This window comes from Orycteropus afer, unplaced genomic scaffold (genome assembly GCF_000298275.1).
Source record: "Orycteropus afer afer isolate SDZICR_OR568_19922 unplaced genomic scaffold, OryAfe1.0 scaffold00122, whole genome shotgun sequence".
Taxonomy (NCBI): Eukaryota; Metazoa; Chordata; class Mammalia; order Tubulidentata; family Orycteropodidae; genus Orycteropus; species Orycteropus afer.
This window is the reverse complement of record NW_006921709.1, coordinates 8,018,282-8,029,089: the sequence shown is the minus strand read 5'-3', so window position 1 is coordinate 8,029,089 and position 10,808 is coordinate 8,018,282. Positions and strand designations below refer to the sequence as shown.

At 39.4% G+C, this 10,808-nt stretch overlaps 1 protein-coding gene across 1 annotated transcript in view; it reads left to right on the top strand.

Moving 5' to 3' along the window:
- Positions 1-10,808, top strand: part of MTREX (Mtr4 exosome RNA helicase) — a 158,440-nt gene that overhangs the window by 147,441 nt on the left and 191 nt on the right. The window contains exon 26 of the mRNA XM_007944182.2: positions 9,475-9,579. Within this exon, the coding sequence (XP_007942373.1) occupies positions 9,475-9,579 (105 nt within the window). The remainder of the gene's footprint in view (positions 1-9,474; positions 9,580-10,808) is intronic.

Genomic DNA, 10,808 nt, shown 5'->3' with positions numbered 1-10,808 from the left:
GTCTTTTCTATCTTTCTCGTATTTTTAATGATCTCTTGCTTCATGAATGATCCTCTTGATGTCATCCCACAATTCTTCTGGTTTTCGGTCATTGGTGTTCAGTGCATCAAATCTATTCTTTAGATGGTCTCTAAATTCAGGAGGGATATATTCAAAGTCAAAATTTGGGTCTCATGGACTTGTTTTAATTGTCTTCAACTTCAAATTGAACTTGCGTATGAGCAGTTGATGGTCTGTTCCACAATCAGCTCCTGGCCTTATTTTGGCTGAAGGTACTGAGCTTTTCCATCTCCTCTTGTCACAGATGTAGTCAGTCAGATTCCTATGTACTCCATCTGGTGTAGTCCATGTGTGCAGGCACCATATGTGTTGTTGAAAAGAGGTATTTTTTGAAAAAGTCATTGGTCTTGCAAAATTCTTTTGTGCAATCTCCAGCATTTTTTCTGTCACCAAGGCCAGATTTTCCATCTACCAGTGATTCTTGTTTGTTTCCAACTTTTGCATTCCAGTCACCAGTATGAAGCAACACATGTTGATTGCATGTTTGGTCAAATTCAGACTGCAGAAATTGATAAAATTTTCAATTTCCTCATCTTTGGCTTTGGTGGTTGGTTCATAAATTTGAATAATAGTAGTATTAACGGGTCTTCATTGTAGTCATATGGATATTATCCTATCACTGACAGCATGTACTTCAGAACAATTTTGAAACATCCTTTGGGATGATGAATGCCACGCCATTCCTCTTCAATTTGTCAAACACAAGTAGGACTTGAAATCTGGTCTCACCAGGGTATCCTCATATGTCCTTTTCCTTACTCTTTCTACCTCAGAGGAAGAGCCATTGGCCCATTGCTCTGAATCCCAGGAACTTTCTCCACTCTTTTCACCAACTTATCCTCTTCAATCTTTTTTTAAAATTTTTTATTGTGATTTGGGTGAATGTTTGCAGAGCAAAGCTGTTTTCCATTTAACAGTTTATACATACTTTGTTTCATGTCACTGATTGCAATTCTCTCATAATAACATCGCTCCTCCCATATCCTCTCTGTGTTTTTCATTTCTATTCCTCCTTCTCTCCTAATCCTTCCTGTATTCTGAATTTTGTCTTTGGGAAAATGCTGCCTTTTTGATCTCAAATGGTCGTGTGTTCTAAATTCTACCTTCTTATAGTTACTGTTCATCTTTTAGACCTGTCTATTGTTTGACTAAAAATTGAGTGACAGGAGTGAGTTCAGTTCCAGGCCTGAAGATTGACCAAGGGCCAACGTCTCTGGGAATTCCACCAGTCCTTATCCAACCAGTAAGCCTGGTTCTTTTTTACGATTTTGAGTTTCATTCGATATTTTTTTCTCACCCTGTTCTTGACCTCCTAATGTGACCCTTTCAGAACAGGTGGTAGTGGTAGCCAGGCAAAATCTATTTCCTCTGGTCTCAGGATTATGGATGATGAGGTTCTTGTGGTCTGTTAGTTCTCTGGAGTAGTTGTTTACATGAGTCTTTTATTTTCTTTACTCTTCTTTGCTGTGATGGAGAGAAACCAATAGTTGTACCTTAGATGGATGTGTGTAAACATTTATGACCCCAGGATGTAGAACATTTGTTATTCTGTCTTTGTGGACTCTGTTGTGCCAACTGACCTTGATGTCCCTTAAGACTATGATCTTGAGTCCCCCAGCCCTGCATATCACCCCCTCATGGATTTTGGTTAAGGATGAGAAGTTTTCATAACTTTGCCCCCTGTGTGATTACTATATTTATGGATATATTTGCAGCATATGTAAATATATATGTAGAGATTTCTTCTGTTAAACCTGTACATATTTGTGGGTATAGTCACAGTCTCCTTCCCATAGCTGTTCAGCTTGCATATCTAGCAGTGTATCCATACTTAGACCATTGATTGCTATTGCAGGATTATGTATGAATTAGCATTTACCTCTGTTGTCTTTAACTCTTAAACTGCTCCCAGCGTCTGCAGTTCCTTCATCATTTTTTGCCGACCTCCTCCTCATTGTATATTGCCTTCCCCTTCACCCAAGTAAATATGTGTCTACCTTCTGTTGTTGTTAGATGCTGTCTGTCCTCTAGTTACTACTTTACCCTCCTTTTCCTTCTCACCCCTGTTGTTGCTATTAGGATGCTGTTGAGGCAGCTCCGACCCCTAGCACCCTGTGTATAACGGAACGAAACACTGCTCGGTCCTGTGCCAGCCTCAATCCTTGCTGTACTTGAAGCTGTAGTTGCAGCAATGGAGTCAGTCCATCACATTGAAGGTTTTCCCCTTTTTCACTGACTCCCTACTTTATCAACAAGATATCTTTCTCCAGGGACTGGTCCCTTGTGACAACATGACCGAAATAGGTGAGATAAGTCTGGCCATTCTCACTTCCAAGGAGCATTCCACCTGTGCTGCTTCCAGGACAGATTTTTTTCTCCCAAGGAATAACTTGGTAACCGTTGTTGTTTTTTGTTGTTGTTATATGCCATCAAAGAATATTTCTTTTTGTGTGAAAACCTTAATAGTAGTCTATTACAATATCTATCCTTTTGTGATTAATTTTGCTCAGCATAATGTCCTCTAGGTTCATCCCATCCCCTTTAGTCTTGAATCATCTCCTTTCTGCTGACTCTTTACCATATAAATGCATATAAGTTTCTCATCCACAGCTTCTCAGCTACTAACTAATGCAATAGTTAAAAGCATAAATCCTGGATTCCAATCCTATTGACTCACTAGATTTGTGATCCCAGGCAAGTAAATGGGCTTCAGTTTCTTTGGCTATAAAATGGGAAGGATAATAATAAACCCACCATATACTGTGAGGCTAACATAATTTCCAGTAATACCAGACAGTGTTGCACTGCTATTCATAAGGTTTTCATTGGCCAAATCTTTTGAGAACTGGATTTCCCCTCCTGAGTCCATCTAGTCTGGAAGATCAGCAGAAACCTGTCCACCATGGGGACCCTGCTGGTATTTGAAATACGGGTGGCATAGCCTCCAGCCTCATAGCAACGTGCAAGCCACCATAGTACAACAAATGGACAGGCAAATGGCGATTCTGTTATACGTAGGGTCACTATGAGTCATCTGACTTGACAGCACTAACAACATAATTTAGCCATTAGCACAATGTTCAGCATGTAACATTATTTAGTAACAGCTATGCATTGTCATCCTCACTCACAATTCTTTCTACCTTTTACAGCCAGATTCCTAAAAAGTATTTTTGACAATAGTCCATCTTCAGTTTTCTAGCTCCCATTTCCTTCTTGATCCATCCACACTAATCTGGTGCCCTATCACTGAAATTACTCTTGCCAAAGTCACCAATCGGTGCCTAATTCCAAAATTGAGAACATAGACCTTTTATCTGACTTGATCTTCGTTGTCGTTTTTTACTACTCCGTTTCTTGAAACCTGTTAATGTAAATCCTCTGATATTACCTGGCAGTGAAGATTTCTACATAAATTTAGATGAAGGCCTAAAACTTACTGTTGAAAATGAAAATTTCTTTATTATTTTAAATATATAAATGGAATGTAATTATAACTGAAATATCTAAAAGTATTAAGAATTTATTACAGATGATACTAATGTGTTGTTGTTAGGTGCTGCTGAGTCAGTTTCCAGTCGTAGAGACCCTGTGTACAACAGAACAAAACATTGGCTGGTCCTGTGCCATACTCGCAATTGTTGCCATGTTTGAGTCCGTTTTCATTGCCACTATATTAGTCCATCTTGTCAAGGGTCTTCCCCTTTTTTGCTGACCTTCTCCTTTTCCAAGCATGACACCCTTCTCCAAAGACTGGTCCCTTCTGACAACATGACCAAAGTATGAGAGACAAATTCTGGCCATTCTCACTTCTAAGAAGCATTCTGGCTATACTTTCTGCCAGACAAATTTGTTTATTCTTTTGGCACTCCATGGTACATTCAGTATTCTTTGCCAACACCACAACCCAGATGTATCAGTTCTTCTGGGTATGCCTAATAATTCATTTTCCAGCTCTCACATGCATATGAGGTTATTGAAGATAACAAAGCAGAAGATAGCTTAACAAAAAAAGAAAAACCATGGCTTGGGTCAGGTGCACATTAGTCTTCAAAGTGACATCTTTGCTCTTAAACACTTTAAAAAGGTCTTTTGCCAATTTGCCTAGTGCAGTACACTTTGATTTCTTGACTGTTGTATCCAAAGGTGTTGATTATGGATCCAAGTAAAATGAAATCCTTGACAACTTCAGTCTTTTCTCCATTTATCATGATGTTACTTACTGGCCAGTTGTGAGGATTTTTGTTTTCTTTATGTTGATAGTGTATCTATACTGAAGGCTGTAGTCTGATTTTTATCAGTAAGTGCTTCAAGTCTTCTACACTTGGAGCAAGCAAGGTTGTGTCATCTGTGTGTTGCAGGTTGTTAGAATCTTCCTCCTGATGCTGTGCTCTTCTCTTACAGTTCAGCTTCTTGGATTCTTTGCTCAGCATATAGATTGAATTAAGTTTGGTGAAAGGATACTGTGACACACACTGTTGTGATTTAAAACCACCCAATATCCCCTTATTCTGTTTGAACGACTGCCCCTTGTCTGGTGTATAGGTTCCTCATGAGTACAATTAAGTGTTCTGAAATTCCCATTCTTCTCAGTGCTATCCATAATTTATTATGATTCACACAGTCGAATGTCTTTGTACAGTCAAACACAGGTAAACATCCTTCTGGTATTCTTTGCTTTCAGCCAAGATCCATCTGACATCAGCAGTGATGTCCCTCATTCCACATCCTCTTCTGAATCTGGCTTGAGTTTCTGGCAGTTCCCTGTGTATGCTGAAGTTTTTGAATTATCTTCAGCAAAATTCTACTTGAGTGGTATTAATGATAGCGTTCATTGATTTCTGCATTCTTTCTATCACCTGTTGTTGGAATGGGCACAAATAATGGATCTCTTCTAGTCATTTGGCCAGGTAGCTGTCTTCCAGATTTCTTGGCATAAATGAATGAGGGCTGCCAGTGTTGCATCCATTTGTTGAAGCATCTCAGTTGGTATTGTGTCAGTTCTTAGAGCCTTGTTTTTTGCTAGTTCCTTCAGTGCAGCTTGGACCTCTTCCTTCAGTACCACTGGTTCTTGATCATACTCTACTTCCTGAAATGGTTGAATATTGACCAGTTCTTTTTGGTACGGTGACTGTGTGTTTTTTCTTCTTTTGATGCTTCCTATATCATTCAGTATTTTACTCATGGAATCTTTCATTATTGCAACTTGAGTCTTGAATTTACTCTTCAGTTCTTTCAGCTTGAGAAATGCTGAGCATGTTCTTCCCTTTTGGTATTTTAATTCCAGGTCTTTGCCCATTTCATTATACTAGTTTACTTTGTCTCCTCTAGAACTGTCCTTAAAATCTGTTTAAATCTTTTACTTCATCATTTCTGCCATTCACTTTAGCTACTCTGCATTCAAAAGCAAGTTTTAGAGTCTCTTCTGACATCCATTTAAGTATTTTCTTCCTTTCCTATCTTTTTAACAGCCTTTTGCTTTCTTCATATATTATGTCCACAACTCACCTGGTCTTTGTTCACTGGTGGTCAGTACACCAAATCTGTTTTTCAGAGTGTCTCTAAATTCAGGTGGGTTATACTCAAGTCATATAAGGAGCTCTGGTGGTATAGTGCCTAAGGCATATGACTGCTAACCACACAGTTCAAACCCACCAGCCACTCCACAGAAGGAAGACTGGACAATCTACTTCCATAAAGATTTACTGCCTCAGAAACCCAAATGGGGGTGGGGGGGTGTTGGGTCTCTATGAGTCTAAATCAACTCGATGGCAGTGAGTTTGATTTGTTTGGTTTATACTCAAGTCATATTTTGGTTCTTGTGGACTTGTTTTGATTTTCTTCAGCTTCCATTTAAACTTGCAGATGAACAACTAATGGTATGTTACACAGTTGGCCCCTGGCCTTATTCTGACTGATAATATGAGCTGCTCCAGAGCCTTTTTCCACGGATGCTGTCAGTCGGATGGATTCCTTTGTATTCCATCTGGCAAGGGCTATATGTATAGTGCTTTTTATCTTGTTGAAAAAATGTGTTTGCAGGGGGTGAGTCGTTGGTCTTTCAGAATTCTGTCACATAATCTCCGGCGTCATTTCTGTTGTCGAGGCCGTATTTTCCAACTACCATTGCTGCTGCTTTGTTTCCAACTTTCACATTCCAGTCACTAGTAATTATCAATACAGCTTGCTTGCATGTTTGGTCAATTTCAGACTGCCGAAGTTGGTCAAAAGTCTTTAGTTTCTTCATCTTTGGCTTTAGTAGTTGGTGCATAAATCTAATAGTCACATTAACTGGTCTTCTTTTAGGCATATGGATATTATCCTTTCAATGACAGCATTGCACTTAAGTATAAATCTTGAAATGTATCTTTTGACAATGAATGTGGCGCTATTCCTTTGTCATTCCCGGCATAGACAACCACATGATTGTCCAGGTCAGAATAGCCAATCCCAGTCCATTTCAGCTTATTAATGCCTAGGACATCCATCTTTGTGTGTTGCATTTTATTTTACAACTTCCAGTGTCCATAGACTCATACTCTGTACATTCCATATTCTGATTACTAACAATGTTAGTAGCTGAGGTGTGCCACAGCTTAAATGAAGGTCCCAGAAGGTGTATTCCATCCATGTCTTTAAGGTCTCCTTTACTTTGAGGCAGATCTTCCCCAGTTGTATTTTGCATGCAATGCCTTCCAGCCTTAGTAAGGCGCTCACCTTCTGGCACTAAATCAGACAGTGTTTCCCTGCTATTCATAACGTTTTCAGTGGCTTTTTTTTTTTAAACCAGTAATGGACCTGGCCATGTCCTTCTTCTTAGTGTGTCACAGTCTGGAAGCTCCACTGAAACCAGTCCACTGTGGGTGACCCTGCTGGTATATGAAATACCGATGGCTTAGCTTCCACTATCACAGCTACACCTAAGCCACCACAGTATAACAAACTGACAGGCGAGTGGTGGAAAGTACAGATAGATCATTTTAATGTGAGGCCGTATAATGTAATACGGTTAAGTGCTTCGTCTCTAGAATCTTACTGTCTGGATTCAAATCATGACTCCATCATTTATTTACTCCTGGTTCTGACATGGGACAAGTTATGTATGTAAGCTCTCTCTGAGTTTTTCCTTTTCCCTCTGTGTAAAATAACAACAGTATCTGTCTCATGGAATTGTGAGGACCAAACCAAGAGACTTCACATAAAACAGACTACAGAACTGCCACAAAATGTGCTCAGAAAATGCCGAACATGACTCTCAAAACACGTTCAGCCTCATTTTAGCTATCAAGATGTGAGTGTATGTGGGGGGAGAAGGATAAGGTATCACTCTTGTCCCTGGTGTTTTTTTGCAATGTCTGTCTCTTTTCTGGCTGTCATGTTTTGCTGTTGATTGTCATCAAATAAACTTTCCTGGGAGCTAATTAATTTTGATAGAATTTATTTAAAATACTGGAAATAGGCTGTAATTGAGGGCTGGTGATTTTCTCTAGCAATTGCATGCATATTTTCATAGGGCAAGAGGAAGAAGGACAAAAAAGCTAGAGACTTTGAATATTTTGGCTAATGGGCTATGTTATAGCCTTTTGTTACTTCAGGGCTTTGCCCCTTTTGAAGAACTTGTGTCTCTCTCAGACACAAGTTATCCACTTTAGGTACAGTGCACCTACTCTTCACTTATTGCCTCAGTATCCAGCATTTTGTATGGTTTGTGCAGTACTGACGTATGTCTGATAGAAACAAATGCTGCAATGAGGCAAGAATGCTGCTGGCTCTGATGGTTAAGGTCATGTGTGGCTGGCCCGTGATTCTCAGTGGTTTTGCAGTTACGTAATGATGGAGTCATCTTCCATTTTCACATAATGCTGATTTTTGTGTAACTGACCTTGTCTCTGGAACCTAACCATGTTGATAAATGAGGAGTCAGAGTGTGTGTGTGTGTGTATACATATATTTTTTTAATTAATTTTAACAGGTGAAAAGGGGAAGAAAGAATGGGTTAAGGGCTTAGATCTCAGAGTTACTAACTTGTCTTCTACCCTCTAACTTGTTGTTCAACTCCTATATATAGATGGTATGTAATCCTTTTAAGTAGGATATCCCTGTACTTCCTCTGAAGTGACCTCTGTGCTAGTAGTGGTCCTCTTCCTGTTGACCAGTCTTGCCCCATAAACATACCTAACTACAGCTTGGTGTTCTCATTGCTGTGGCCCATAGGCATGTTCAGAAACGAGACACGTTGTCTTCATTAGCTCAGGGCCCTTGTGGACTATTTCCTCATATTTCCCGGAGATGAGATGAGATGATGCCCTGCTGGATTCTGCTTTGCTGTTAGATAAAAGCTTGCATTTTTTGCCTTTGTCCAAGCTAAAATTCCCTTCTGCTTTATCAGTTAAATTGTCACCTGTATTCCTTCCTTAGACACTCTGAAACATAGCATGGAGGGCATAAAAAGCTAAAAAAAAAAAGGAACACTCAGCATGGAATCATATTTTAAAAATTTGATAAATGTTAATGCATTGTTCCAGTGTTCCAGGAGTCAGTAAAGACCTAGTTCAAGTGAGTGTGTTTTTCCTGTAGCTTGCCTTATAAGAGAGAACTGATACTACCAAATAAAGTGCATTCCAGAATAAAAATGAAGTCCCAAGAGCTTTAAACTTAGCCATGTAGCACTTAGAGAAAGGATGGCTGGTGCTTGGTTGTACAGGTCTGACCGAAGTGTATTACAGCTTCAGCTTTAATATAAACACTTTTCTCAGACAGGGAGTTAAATCCCATGGGTAAAAAACTTGTCTTCTCTTCTGTGTTTCCTTGAGGACACACTATGTAAAGAAAACTAGTGAAAGCACCTCTTTACGATGAAGAAGAATTAACGTAGCTTTAAAATCGGGAATCTGATGTATATTACTTCTTTTATTAAAATGGTCCTCTTACATTCTCATCTTCACAGGATGGGGTCCAGACACCCCAGTCAGCTGTACTTGTGGTCTTTGAACAGCCACAGTTTATCAGGCTTCTCTTCCTCTTATCAGTGGCCTACCTTCGACACAGACCTCATTCTTATGGACCCAGATTACTTGGCATCTTTGCCAGCCTTCACCCACAGGTGAATGCTCCCAGAGTGTTCTGTTTACTTGTTTCTGTGATAGCAAGTGTCAGCACATTAGACTAAATCCACATCTTCTAACTCCAGGGAGGAAATTACACCTTTCACCTTTGTAGCCTTCCAAGTGCCTAGCACAGTGCCAAGGATTTAGCAGGTGGCCAATCAGGTTTTTTGGCTGATTTACTGTATGAGAAATCCCTCAAAATTCTATTCATTAATCATCCCATGTTCTTTTGTGTTGCCTCTTAATTAAAATCCTGCTGTTCTTGATTATTTCCACTTACAAGTGATTTGTTTCCTTTTCTATCCAGGCAGCATAATTCGTTGTATGAGGCGCCTGGAAGAGTTGCTCCGTCAGATGTGTCAAGCAGCAAAAGCCATTGGAAACACTGAGCTAGAGAATAAATTTGCAGAAGGTCAGTATCCAATTCATAAGCTTTTCTTATCAATGCAGGTAAATCTTGTAAGACTCATGCCCATAACCTAGGAGGATACTGTCCAATAGATTACCATGGAAGGATGCCTAGTAACTTGCATGTAAACTTTTAGAGCATTTATGTGAGAAAAAGCTTTGAGATTTTATATATATACTTTGGTTTATACATATTTATTGTGATCTTACAATGGTAGGCACTGTTTTAAGCATGAGGAGATACAGCAGTGAACAAAAAACACAAATTCCTGCCTTCATGGAGTTTACATTCTAGTGGAGTAGATGGACAATCAACAAGTCAACAATTAAAATATATCAAATAGTGATAAGTACTATAGGAAAAAATAAAGCACGTAAAAAGAATTAGGCAGTTGGGGGGAATGGATAATATAGTCTCAGGTGACATTGTGAGGCGCTGAGGTGGGGAACATGTTAGATACATTTAAGCAACAGCAAGAGACCAGTGTGGCTGGAGCAGAGTGAAATTGATAATGAGTAGAATAGTAGGGGCTGGAGGAAGAAAGGAAAAGACCTTGTAGCTCCCAGCCCCGGGCATTTCTTCTTTTCCTCTGAAACGATTGGAGGATTTGAGTGCACGAGTGGTATGCTCTGACTGGGGTTGTACAAGGGTAATTGTTATTGTTAATTGTTACAGGCCGACTGTAGAGTATTAAGGTAGAAGTAAAGACCAGATCAAGAAAGGATGGCTAGACCAAGGTGGTAATCGTTAGGGGCAGGGACTTAAGCACTTAAATAGTTTTTTCTCTTTCTACTTGAATCTCTGCCTTGAGAAAAAACTATGAGTTAAAGCATCAGAGAACAACAGCACATCCACATTGTATCTTAGAGTGAGGCAATCGATCTTAGTGATTTCTGCTGGCAAGTTAGCGTCCTGAGAAGAGGTTTGCAAACAAATTGGCTTATGTTTACATGTTGTTGATAATCAAGGCAGGAGTACTCATTTCTCATTTTAAGTCCATGTATGAATATATACCAAAATTTGTATGTGTCCTGCCTTAGTCCAGAAAGAATTTCACATAGTAACTAAAAAAGATACTGCTTTCTGATATAGATTGAAAATCCAGGCTTTTGGATCAGTTAACCACTTTTGACAACTTAATCCTTTGGATATTTTAGACACAGTCACACACACAGGGTGCTTTAGAGTCAAAGGGGTTTGGTTTCTAAGCTTTCCACCTCTGAGAGATAGCT